This window comes from Thunnus maccoyii, chromosome 23 (assembly GCF_910596095.1).
Source record: "Thunnus maccoyii chromosome 23, fThuMac1.1, whole genome shotgun sequence".
Classification (NCBI taxonomy): domain Eukaryota; kingdom Metazoa; phylum Chordata; class Actinopteri; order Scombriformes; family Scombridae; genus Thunnus; species Thunnus maccoyii.
Window position 1 is genome coordinate 21,826,701 of NC_056555.1, and position 13,241 is coordinate 21,839,941.

The 13,241-nt window shown below is 38.7% G+C and overlaps 1 protein-coding gene across 4 annotated transcripts; it reads right to left on the bottom strand.

The window, feature by feature from the left end:
- Positions 1 to 43: 43 nt before the first annotated feature.
- On the bottom strand, positions 44 to 12,175 carry LOC121890333 (peroxisomal succinyl-coenzyme A thioesterase-like). 4 transcript variants are annotated; one of them, XM_042402461.1, is made up of 11 exons: positions 11,863 to 12,175; positions 8,455 to 8,660; positions 8,217 to 8,316; positions 6,628 to 6,818; positions 6,314 to 6,477; positions 5,117 to 5,236; positions 4,276 to 4,358; positions 4,090 to 4,183; positions 3,675 to 3,755; positions 1,905 to 2,046; positions 44 to 1,004 (listed from the first exon to the last, which is right to left on the bottom strand). In XM_042402461.1, the coding sequence occupies exons 1-11, from the start codon at positions 11,925 to 11,927 to the stop codon at positions 871 to 873; spliced, it is 1,380 nt and encodes a 459-aa protein (XP_042258395.1). In that variant the 5' UTR covers positions 11,928 to 12,175; the 3' UTR covers positions 44 to 870. The 4 variants fall into 4 exon arrangements, with proteins under 4 accessions (XP_042258395.1, XP_042258398.1, XP_042258397.1 ...); XM_042402464.1 differs by lacking the exon at positions 11,863 to 12,175 and adding an exon at positions 10,918 to 11,045; XM_042402463.1 differs by lacking the exon at positions 11,863 to 12,175 and adding an exon at positions 10,657 to 10,697.
- Between the last annotated feature and the right edge of the window lie 1,066 nt (positions 12,176 to 13,241).

Consider the following 13,241-nt stretch of genomic DNA (forward strand, 5'->3'; position numbering starts at 1 on the left):
TATAAAGGGCTCATTCTAAGGTGACGAAAACATAATGATTCTTATTTTCAGGTGATTGTACACTAATTAAAACATACTTATGAATATTATATTCAATTACTGCCAAGTCTGCTCTGCTATATGCCACTAAATTCTACACACTGCACCTTTAAGAATAAAAACAAAAATGTACGAGCCCTAGTTTTTTTAATATTATTTTCAATCAAAATCCCTGAGTTAATTAAAGTCTCATCCATGTTTCTGTGTCAAGTAACAATGTTTTGAAGCGCTGTAATAAATAATGTGGAAATGTCAAACTCTGCTGCCTTATCTGTTATTTTCTTGTATCAAGACACTTTATTGTGCGTTATAAGATGATAACGATGTGCATTAGTGTATATTAAAAGATCCCTCAGACATGTATTAAGAAAATAAAAAAAACTCTGCTTGGAACAATAATGTGTTTTAAAATCTTTAAAATGGCATCTATTCCTTCCCCCTCATTAAAAACGCTTGTTAACACACGTGGAAATGACATCACAGCAGCTGAATACTAATCACTAGTGATTGGATTGAATAATTGACATTACATATGATTATGTTTTAGTTTCTTTAGCCCTCTATGACAGTAAACTCAACAACTAATAAATTAACTGAGAAAATACTTGACAGATTAGTTGCAGCCCTTGTAATAATACTCATTCAGTCTGTCTCATTCAGTATTATGGCTTTGTGGACACATAAATAATGAAATAGAGGCACAATTTGACCCCAATGCCATGTAGTCAGGTGTAGTGTGTGTGTATATATATATATACACACACACTACACCTGATATATATATTATATATCAGTGTAATTTTCCAGCAGTTATTTGGGGTCTATCTGAATTTATGTAATCATCATCTTGGCTTTGGGACTTGAAGTGGAGTAAAGATGCTGCTGCAGAAAAGCCAAGATCTTCCTCCAGGAGTCCTCCTGAGCGTCTGAATGAGGTTTGGTTTGTCCTCCCATCAGTAAAATCGCTGCAACACACAATGTTATATCTGAGAGAAGATTCTGCTGAAACAGTCTGAAAATACAGATTATTAAAACTTTAAACAAACACAGCTGGAGGATTTTATTAGAAGTATAAGGCAGAATAAAGTACATAGACACCAGAGCTGCAAAGTCTTGTAATTTTCAGCATCATTCTGTCACACCAGTCCCCAGCAGATACATTCTGCTTCAGTTAATGCAGGTTTAAGTTTAGTTGAAGACGCAAAACACATTTGAAACAACAGCAATAACTTACTGTAGTAAAAGTTGTACTGTAGACTCACTGCCTAAAGTGGCGCAAGTGTTAAAATTGCTGCAACAATTATTTTCCTTGTGGGACCTCACTTGGAAACTCATGTTTATCATTGTAATATATGTAAAGGATTTCACTTTTTAAGAGCGTTTGTAAAGAAATTTGTCAAGGAGATCCTGTAGAATCAGTTATGCAGTGAAAATATAGTCATCAAATGCCATTAAAATAAAGATTATAATCTAAAAATCAAACTTTTCAGTGCTGTTCAGTTTTAACAGATGGCAGATGTCTTTTCTGCTCTGCCCTGTTGACAGCTGCTCCAAAAGTACTGCTCCACAGTGTTTTTCTGATCACACTCTGAGCTGCTTGCCAACAAATGATCACTCAGGGACCCCTAAAAATGGAGTGATCCTACACAGGGACGACGGTGAGCTGCCACCCTGATATTTCTTGCAAGCTTGCAGCTATGTTTCCTTGCTGAAATTCCACTTTAACAGTATTATGTGTTTCTGATGCATTTCATCTGATAATGAAAGAAATTATCATTTGGTTCTCTGATAAAATGTTTTGTTAGTATAGTTTTGTTAGTGTAATGGTTAGTATAGTCACCTCCTTGTGTGCAAGTAGAACTCACCTTTGGCTTTTGTGCTTTCTATTATGAAGTTAGTAGCTCTGAAGTGAGGCGAGTAGGGCGGCTCAATCACATGTCCAGTATCAGGGTAATGTAGTCTGGTCAGCAGGTGATCCTTCCCTGCTGTATGCATCATCTGGGCGACCTGGGGGTCAAAGATCAAACAAATGTATTGTGCTAGGTGGACATATTTAACCAGAGGCCCTATTTCTTCGTACACAGGTAACTGAGCTATTAGATTTAACAAGAACTTTTATTTTTCAGTTCTGTAAAGAACTTGTTGTCATGGCAATAGATAGCTGCAGCCCTACGGTAACATTACCTGATTTAAGACATGTAATTTTGTTTGTTTTATTAACAATTAGATGCAATGAAAAAGTAACAAAATGTGATGAGGTAACATGATCCTCTTCTTCAATTTGCACAAGCATCCTGATTGGACAAATGATGCCTCTAATTTATTTTAAGAGAGACCTGAGACAAGAACAAACATACATGGTTTAAGCGCAGACAGACACAGACACACACGTTTCACATTATTTTCACATTAAGTAAAACAGTGCACCATTGAACAAAAGATCATGAGGAGAGGTGGCGCTTGCTTTTATCTCCACAGACACGTGGCGTGCAAATATCCTAATTCACTGGCTGTGGTCTGACTTCAACAAATAAAATGCAACCCACAGTCTTTCACATGATGGCGAACCATCACAAAGCAGTCCAGGCAGTTGGACAAGCACCAAAATCAGTTAAGTGTGATAAACACACCAAAAGTAACAACGGCAGCAATAAGCACTCACAGTTGCACAACCAGATTAATAGTCTGTGGTATAACAACAATTAGAAATCAAGCTCAAAATAACACACTATCAATAATCTACTGCAGCACAGACGTAGCCTCTTATTTGGACTGTTTAGGGAAGTGAGGAGGTGAGTGTGTAGTCCATCAGTTAGGTCCAAACTCAGTTCTTCGGCTGGATGCTGAAAGAAGCCGGTGTCCTTGCATTGTTGGCGGGTTGTGGTGGCTGGGCTTCTCTGGGTGGATGTGTGGAGAAAGAGCAGCAAGTTGACTCACTTAAAGACGAGGGGGGGACAGAGGTTATCCTTCGCCTTTCTTCTGCAGGAAGAGGTTGAACAACGGTCTTTCTTAAGATCCGGGGATTATGGTCAGACTGAACCAAAAGAAATCTCAAGCTCAACCAGCGAGGAGAGACTGTAGAGCAGCAGTACATACGTGTTTTGCTTACATGAAAAGTACTGATTTCTGCTCGGCTCTCAGCTTTATATCTTCGGTGACATCATGGAACTTCCTGTGCGTTGCCAGCGGGTCTTGTCCAATGGGGAACGAGAGTTTGAGCAAGTCGGACGTCACATGTAAGTGAGAGTTTGCAAAGCCTGCTGGGAGCTGGAGTCCGTTTTGGACTCTCATCATCTAAGTTGGTGCTCTTCTCACTGGTCTTAGGTAGTGGGAGCCCCATGAAGGCCTGGGCTGCTGTGTGGACACACAACTCTTGCCCTTTGTTGTGGTCACATGCTCAGCCCAACAACACGAGACTCCTCAGTGGACGCTGATTGGTCTGAACCACCAGTGGTTCGGACACAAGCGTATAATCTGACAAGATGGATTCTTGCATGATCTTGTGAGGTTGGGATCTCATGAATCTAACTTCCTCGCAAGGTAAGGAGAAGCATGCATACAATATCATCATTATCAGGTGCAGACATAACTGTAAACATTGTCCAGTGTGTGTGTGTGTGTGTGTGTGTACTCACATCCTCAGCAGACTCCACTGCGGGTATGTTCTGATCATCATGACCACTGACCAACAACACTGGACAGTTTATTTTTCTCACCTAACAAAGTATCAACCATAAGGAACAACTGAAGTTAGTTAGAATGAACCATTATAAGTTGGGTTTTTTTTGGAATTTAAAAAATAGTTTAGTGAAGCCATTTATATGATTGCATCAATCCGATGCTATTTCAGTTTTAACTGTAACTGATGTGATTGTTCCCATCAGCCTCAGCTGTAGTAAACGTTAGCATACTAACATACTAAGATGGTGAACATGGTAAATATTATACTTACTGAACATCACATGAAGGGCATTATATTCCTAATAACAGAGGTGGGTAGCAGACGTGTTGGAGACTTAATGAAACCAATATATAGTGCAACATACTTACGTCCACTTTCCTCGAGAGGTCACTGGTAATTGGTAGAGTTACATCTCGCCATATCTGATGGTCATTCTCATCCACACGTACCTTGTGAGAATTCCTGCCATCACAAGTAATAAATAATTTATATATCAGTCCAACTGTGAAACTGTGTGTGCTGTATTTATGTTACTGACAGAACTGAATACCTACCTCATTATCATTTTATAGAATGCACTGAGGGTTTCCCCACGTGGATAAAAGTGGCCGCCATTGACACAAACACAACACCAAGGCTGGAACACAACACAAGAATGCTGTTTGTTGAGTTTTCAATCCAACAAAAGATTATTACATTTCATGAATTAGTATTAGGGGTTGTGCCGAATCCAAATATGTTATTGGGCAAAGTGCAAATAGCGGGTTTTTTTAAGAACGTTTATTTCGTACAAATATTTTAAAAATTATTAGTTTCTGGGGGAAAAAAAGCATGTCAAATACCAGTGCACAGGTCAGTTACATCGCTATCTCAGTCTCAGTCTATCAGGAGGTCTCAACGAGGGGAGTCACATCCACCTGCTACATGATGCGTATTTCCTATTTTGGACATCACTCCTAGAGTTGGGGATGTCAGCCAGAGATAAAGCTGAGCTACTGACGCGCAAAGTGCTCTCAAGCAACTCACCATAACCTGTTGTTCCCCTTCTCCTTTCCATAAAGTTAGGTTGTGAAAAATAGGCAATAAATGAAAAGTGCAAAGCAATAATTGCATTTGAAGTTCCTCCCGCTTACATGCTGTGCTGTCTCTGTGTTTCCACTTTTATTCAAATACAAATACAAATACAAATACAAATACAAATACAAATACAAATACAAATAATTTCTCTGCCTCAAGAAATATAGATACAAATATAAATACTGGGCTCTCTGCACATTAGTATTAGTATGATGATGATGACAAGTGTTGGTCAGTCGTCAGTGACACACAGTTAATAACCACATATTCAAGACTAAAGAAAAAGCAACTCCAAGATATTCTGTGACTATTACTTACCTTGATAATGGTGCTCTCAGCTGCCAAATACATCGTAAAAGTTGCGCCAAGGGAAATACCAAAAATTCCAACTCTGTCTGGGATCACTTGAGGATGATCCTTTACGATATTAAATGCCGCCTGTGCAGAAGTAGATACCAGGAGATAAAGAAAAGAAAAAAAGAAAGAATGTTTGATAAACCCAAATTTCAAAATTTTTCCATATGTACCTGCAAAATTTGTGTGTAAAGTCCTCGCCAAGTTCTCACTGAGTACTTGTAAGTTTCCAACAAGCTCTTGTGAAGATACACTGCTGTTTAGTGAGTTGATGTTGGTGAACTTTTTCCAGCCTTTTGCAGTATGACCATTACACCCACAGAAACCACAATGAAAACAATGCAGGAGCCATTTACTGGTATCTGAGTTACAAGCTTGTCAGTGTTTTTATGTTGTTGTTTTATCTCTATCAGTCTTGCCCCTGTTCTCTCTCCAGGTGCTGTTAGCTGATAGCTTTCCACCTGGGAGCTTCAGGTCTGGTCTCTCATAGGCCATTTTGAATCTGAGGGACTAACAGGAGCATCCTTTATAAGAGGAGGTATTTGTGGCGTACTGGCTGGCAGATGTCTGCTAAAATTATATAATAGGAACTTTGAAAATAGTTTGTAGCATCAGTTTATTCAGAGCTGGTAACTTACTTTAGACTGCATCATGTAAACATAGCACCACTGCTGATGCTGAGATATGTCACACTTTAAAGCTACTGTGTAATAACAGTTATAGCTAAAAAACTGTTTTCTTTTTTTCATCAATTTAGGACTGCAAGAATTGACTTATTTTCCTTTTCTTTTAATCTGACAACTTTCTCAAGTTAATCAATTGGTCAGTAAAAAGTCTTTTGTTCAACAACATTCCAAAACCAAAAGAAATTCTGTTGACTCTGTTCACATAAAATAAAATAAATCTCACAACTGAGACACTGGAAAAAGAGAATGTTGGGTTTTTTACTTCATAAATTACTTAAACTATTACTAATACTACTACTATTAATAGTATTAATTATTACGATAGTTGCTGATCTATAATAGTTTAAACTTTGAAGGGATTTATAAAAAGTATCATGTGTGGAAAGAGTCTCTACCAAAAATACATCACAACAATAAAGAAACTGATACCCTTCAAACAGACAGTGGAAACTCTACAATTAATAAAATAACAAACCTCAAAATATTTGAACTCTAGCTCTGCTGACTTCAGTTCACCGGGAGAGAAATACTCCAGCGCCAAAGACACATAACCATGGGATGCCAACAAGGCCGAACGACGCTCGATCAGCCCTCCACCAATTCCCCACATATCCATCAGCCCAGGGAAGGGTCCTGGACCTGAGGTATGGAGAAACAGATTACAAAGAATATATATAAAGAAAATGATTTTAAAAGATAGCGATCATTAATCGTGCCTAAATCAAACAAATAAGGGTCTTTTTGAAGATCAGTATCATCTGATGTTTTTTTCAGATGATGCAGGCGTACCTGGAGGTATAAACAGGGTCCCTCGCACTCCTTTCTCCCTGATATCAATCCTCCGGACCCCTGGAGCCATGTACCACCTCTCAGTCAGCGCTGAGGCCAGAGGAGGCTGCTCCCTGAAGCCCTCAGCTATGTGTCCACTGTAGACAGAGATGTTGACCAGCATGGGGCTGTGGACGTCCGTCTTTCTCAACCTGACAGGTAAAGAAAAGGGCATTTAACATTCACAATGTGCAAACTTCACCTAATGACAAACAGGGCTTCCTCCATTTCTGTGCACTTTACTGTATTTTACCGATTAACAAGAGCTTGGAAATTAAGAACTAACTGAGAAGAACTAACCAAGGTCTTTGATTTTGTGAAGCTGCACACATCTGGTAGTTTTACATTTGTGTAATGTAACATAATCTGAAGTTTTCCTGCATATTTGCAGTAGATCATTTACTGAAACCAATTTAATATAAGTCACATTGCTATGTTCAGTAAACGCATTCATTCAGGTGTTGTTGTTTACCCTTTAATGCACTGTAAAGTACAACAACAAATCCCTCCCTACCCTAACAGTCAAACAACAAATCACTGTCAGTGGGCATCATTCCACCAACTTGTTTTGGTGAGTTAATTAAAGGATAGGATCACAAGTTTTCAAACTCGTCTTAAAACAACAGTCAGGTGTCCATATGAACACTGAAATAGGTTTTGCTTGCTGTAATCATTCCTCTTGTTCATACTGACCATGATTAAGATCCCCTTCAAATGACCAAAATCCAGTGTATCCACACAGTCATGTTGAGCAAAAATGCATTTAAAAGTTGATGTGAAGCTTATATGAGGCTTCAGCAGTCTGAGTTAGTCAAATGAAGTGGATGTCTTCCACATTTACAGTCTTTTTCGCATCAAATTCCCTTTTTGTGTTTCCTCAGACAGTGTTTCCCTGTTTAGCTGCAGTGGAAATATAGTAACAAAAAGAGGGACTTTAGCGCTGAAAAGACTGTAAATTGAAAGATATCTACTTAATCTGACTCATTTGGAGAATCTTGTGCACAGGTGTATGTAACAAGAAATCGTTTAATTAAAAATAACAGTGGTAAATAAGACAATTAATAATGATATTGATTTCAGATAGGAATGAGCATGAGTACTAATAAATATAAACATAAATTGACTGTGTTTTGTACTAAAACTTTATATTTTTTAAACTGGATACAGCGATGTAACTGCTATCTATGAATATCTGCACAGATCGATTCGGCAAAAATGACAGAACTGGTAACATTTTTTTAAGTAAAAAGAATGTTCAACATTTTCAGTCAGACATCAGTCAATCTAACGTGACAGGCAGAATGGCGACCAGGCATAAGAGTGAAGTATTTCGACAAAATACATGAAATGAATGTGCAGTGCAAGCTATCTAATGTTAAACTTCGTCCCTATTCTTATGTTAGATATTTTTGGCGAGTACGCGAGTACTCTATAATAACTTAGTGCAAATACTTGAATATTGACATTATTTAAAATGCCAATCCCTAATTTCAGATGACATCACACAGTCCTGGTCTGCAGTTTCAGAGAGATAGTACTTCACATATTACCTGCGGCCTTTTTGGCTACCTGGGACAGGACGCATACTCCACAACAAACCCATGGGCTCTATTCCTGCGTATGTCCCGCCAAAACTCAAATCCTCTGCAACTACAAAAGCAATCGACTGTCAACAACAAGAAAACAAAACATACAAAATATCCAACAAGCAAACCAGCTGTGAAGTTGAGGACAGACAGCAAAACTTTGGTTTAAAATATGTTTGTGATAAAGAGGAGGAGAACCCACCAGACACTGTTCCTCTGTGGTCACTGATGTAGTGGGCATACGCCTCCCAGTAGTCCTTGTCCTCAGAGTGGTGGAGGGAGTGAAGAGTTACTGGAGATCCTGCAGGCAGATTCTCCACCAACACCTTGAACTTCTCATCGACCAGAGCCCGAGTGGGGAGGACGGAGAGAATCGGAGGGATAGTCTGGGACATGGTCGATAATTGTCTGTGGAGAAATACAAACACATGAGCACAAGTTACAGGTTGTTAAGACAGTAATAAGGACTAGGAATGTCCTCTGTTCTGGATTTTAAGTTATTTTGTGACTGAATTACTGTATCTACTTGGCTTGACAGGTGAGCACTGTCCACAGTGAATCCAAGGATAACATGCTTCAAATGTGTTAACAAGAACAACAATCTGAAGCCATGCTAGCAGCTGTGTGTAGCTTATTTTCATAACTGATTAATTGTTTAGTCTATGACTTCTCATAAAATGTGCATTCTGATTTCCCACAGTTCAAGTCTATGTCTTCAAATGTCTTGTTTGGTCCGACCAACAGTCCAAAACCCAAAGATATTTGGTTTATTGTCATATACGACACATAAAAGCAGCAAATCTTCAAATCTGAGAAGCTGGAACCGGATCATTTTTTGCATGACTAAAGATGAAAATGTCTAAAACAAAAAGTGATTTCATTTTCAAAATAGCAGATTAATTTTCTGTCGTTCGACCAATTGATTAAATCATTGCAGCTCCAGTATGTTGTTTACTGTATTGTTTACCATGTTCACACAGAACAGAGGAAAACACAACAACAACAAGTGAGTGAAAAGCCGAAATAGTGAGATGAAACCAAATTCTGCAGAAAGAAAAAGAGAGCTAGAGCAAGAGGGAGAGGGAGAAAGGTTGGGTGCATTCAATCAAGGACAGTCAATGACTATGGGGTTAAAAAATGCTGCAGTAAAACAACATGAAAATCATCACATAGATGGTTGGGGGACATGTTGAATAAGAATATGGTGGAGTTTGAAGGAAATTTTATTAGATTTTTTAATGGAATTTTTTAAATAGAATTTTGAAAGTCTGCCTAGAGAACCTACAGATACATTGTATGAGAATATTTTGTGGAATTTTGAAGATTATACTTGTTCAGCGTTTGGTTGTATTAAAAGACCCTCTAGAGTCAGCTGTTCAGTTTTTCTGGTAAGTATATTTTGTTTTAATGGTTTTAAGTCTGATTTTTGCTGGCGAAAATTAGCATTAGCATTATCACAGGTAAGTTAACCATAGACTGTAAATGCACCGTGCTAACCAAGCTAGCAGCTAGCGCTAGGGTCAGCTCTGCCCTCTTGTCCAAATATGGTCACTTCTGGCTCCAAAAATCAAAGATGGTGATGGTCAAATCCAAGATGGCGACGGTCAAATCGCTAAACTCACAAGTAAATCAAGCTGCAGCCCAGCACAAACACGACACACCCACTTTACTACATAACACACCCACTTAGTTAGGTTTAGGCATGGTTAGGGTTAGACTTTGGCCCTGTTTACACCTGGTATTAACATCCGTCTCGGGTGATCCGATCACAAGTGGACAGCTTTAAGTGTGTCTGTTTACACCTGGTATTTACATGCGTCTTGAGTGACCACTTGTGATCGGATCCCACTTCCCCGCTCTATATGCAAATAAACACGGACATCATTTCCTTTTTCAAAGACCAAATTCGTTCGTTATTCGTCCAAAGCTGTGTTCAACTTGTTTGATAACAGGATAAATATTCCGCGGAGAGAGAGAGAGAGAGAGAGATGCAGCAAAGACCCCCCAGCTTTGTGCTCATTAACTCACAAGACACAGTAGCATAACTTCATTGATTATTTAAATCTCGCCGACAGCATCTGTCAGGATCTAATGTTAATTAATGTTCTGTGTTGTGCTACACATCTAGTGGGTCAGCTGTTACACACACAGTCCAGGTTCATACTGTTTGGAGTAAAGCAGCCGTCCTCCTTATAGATCCTGAGCTCAGCAAAACTAAAAACTGTAGTTATCAACTTGGCAGGACAGAGGAAACTATCCAGCTACGTTTAGACTCTGAAATATTTTTTTAGACAGATAAGCGAAAAATTAATGGTTTAATTTCTATTCTAATTGTCGATTTGAAGAGGAAAACCTTTTAGGGAAACGGGAAAAACGGGGAAAAGCACGAGGTGGATTAGGCTACCTTTTTAATTCACATGAAAAACAAAATCATTTGTTTATCCTGTTATCAGACAAGTTGAACAGCTTTGGACAGAGGGTCCTGTGCTTAGTCTGCCGGAAAATAGAGGACGTCAGTTGACCTTCAATGTGGCCCAGGACGCATTGCGTTTACACCGGGGTGTGTGTGTAGTAAAGTGGGTGTGTAGTGCTGGGTTAGGGTGATTCTGCAAGACTGCAGCTAGATCCTTCTCAAACTCGAGACTTAAAACGGCAGTCCACAAACCAAAGAGTGACGTCCGTCACAGTGGCCGGCCATGCTTAAGTTTCCCCATCGGCCATTGCTCTTTCAAAATGAATCTGTACAAGATGATGGAAGTGGAGGTCAGCAGCAATGTAGAGTGACTGTGTTTTCTGCTCTGAGCTCTGATGCTGTCAGCTCTGGTGTTAAATGCAGTGAAGTCGGCTAAACTCCTGTTTAAACAGACACTTACCAGAGTCTCTGTGTGTTTGGATTTTGTAACTTAACTAATCCCAAGACACAAACTTTTTTATTTGTCTGATGTTTTCACATCACAAATGATGAACAACAGCATTAAAACACGAGTCTTGCAGGTAAAACATGAGATTCGTGTAGGTGTTATATCGGTTTAGTATGGGGCGGCTTTAACCGGGCGGAGATAAGCCTCCTGAATTTGCACCTGAAATGCCGTCAAAACCTTATTTTTAATTTCCACCGCAATCTCCATGATCACTGACCGTGAAAGAAGCAGAAAAAAAGGTGCATGAGGGAGTTAAAGTACAGTTAAAGCACCTCAAATAACCATCACTGACTAAACACTCAATGTAGTGAAAAACGAGAGAAATCTACAGAGTGAACAGATGAAAGAGCAGTGGGAGTTAATCATAATTAGAATACTTAGAATTAAAATAAGTTTTCTTTTCAAACCAAACATCCCAATATATGAGTTGAAAGTATATTTCTTGCAACTGCATTTATGACTTTTTTTTTTCACTCAAACGTAGCTTAACCATTACATGTGATACACTACTTCAGTACCCTTTGCCAGAAAATATTACTGGGACCGTTACAGAAAATTGCAGATGGACACTTTATATCCAGGAACTCACATTATAGACACTACACTACTGACTGTCCTTGTAACAAACTAGCCCTGTTTATACATTCTATAGAATGATCTAAGGAAGGTATGGTCGGGCAAATACTTACACTTGTCGTGTAGTAAAGTACACTGACCTCAGTGCACCTCTCCTTAAGCTAAAACACCCAATCATCCTGGCAGGTGAAGAAACAACTGAAGTCAAACTTTACTTCAAATTTGTTGCGATCTTGGCAAGGAGACTTTGACCGTTAGTTTGCGAGCCTGTAGGTTAGCAGTCCACCGAGCTGATATTTAATAATTACACATTTACCAATATTAAGCGAAAATATACAGCAGTAGCGATGAGTGCAGGTGAATTAAGGTCGCGTTGCGTTCACGTCCTGCATATGAAAGATAGCTGTCCTCTTTCAGTCCTCAGGAATGTGGGTAAGAAACACTAAACACACAATTAATCCTCTTTCAAGTTAAACTTTAAACATCGAGTCATTAAAGAAGCTCAGATGCTCGCGTTCAAATGGCAGTGACACCTTAAGCCACACTGGTTTGTTTCTGTCCTGCACTGTCGTATACTCCGTCTCCCTCATTAAAGTTAAGATAAAACTTAATTGTCCGTTCAAACGAACATTTGTCTTACATCAAATGCTCCAACAATTATCAGAAAAACATAATACAACATAAAAGAACCTCTGTATGACCATCTAGCAGTCATCAAAATAACATGATGCAATAAACAACACTGAGTCCTTCACCTGTCCGTCTTCACCTGTCCCTTGTCATGTACACATATACACATATATAATACACACATACATCCAAAAAATAAATCTAAAAATTCCAAAATCTATGAATCTGCAAATATATTTCAGACGTTTTCCTGCTGGACACACGATGTCTCCTACTTCACTGTAAAGCCCATTCTCAGTGTTTGTGCACTGGAGGCTTCAAGTTTCCACATCACACATGTATAAATTGAAAATTGGACCACAGTGAGCCCCACACTAGTTGTGATGTCACAAATCATGCGCATTAGCCAGACCCTTAAAATCAGATTTTTAATGAGCACAGAAAAACTTTCCACAATTGAAGGAACAAGAAGGAAAACACATTTTTGAGTGGAGGGGGACTTTTAACAATCAATTTGTAAAATACGTTTGTTAACACACCTGGAAATTACATCACAGCTGAATACTAATCACTAGTGATTGGTTAAAAAACATCTAACAAGAACTATGTGAGACTGAATAATTAAGTTGTAATAATTAGAGCTGCAATGATTAGTCAATTAATCGATTAGTTGATAGACAGAACAATAATGACCAACTATATTTACAATAGGCTTAATTGTTTTGAGTCATTTTTTAAGAAACAATGTTAAAATTCTTTTGTCCGAGCTTCTTAAATATGAATATTTTCTTGTTTCTTTAGCCCTCTATGGCAGTAAACTGAATATCTTTGGGTTGTGGACTGTTGGTTGAGACAAAACAAC

What these genes read in the sequence shown, in the direction of transcription:
- LOC121890333 (XM_042402461.1), bottom strand. Translation starts at nt 11,927, where the DNA reads ATGATTGGGTGTTTTAGCTTAAGGAGAGGTGCACTGAGGTCAGTGTAC. An exon ending in TAGAGTTCAAATATTTTGAG is followed by an intron (nt 5,237 to 6,313) that starts GTTTGTTATTTT and finishes ACTTCTGCACAG; the next exon opens with GCGGCATTTAATATCGTAAA. An exon ending in AGAAAGCACAAAAGCCAAAG is followed by an intron (nt 1,005 to 1,904) that starts GTGAGTTCTACT and finishes TGTGTGTTGCAG; the next exon opens with CGATTTTACTGATGGGAGGA.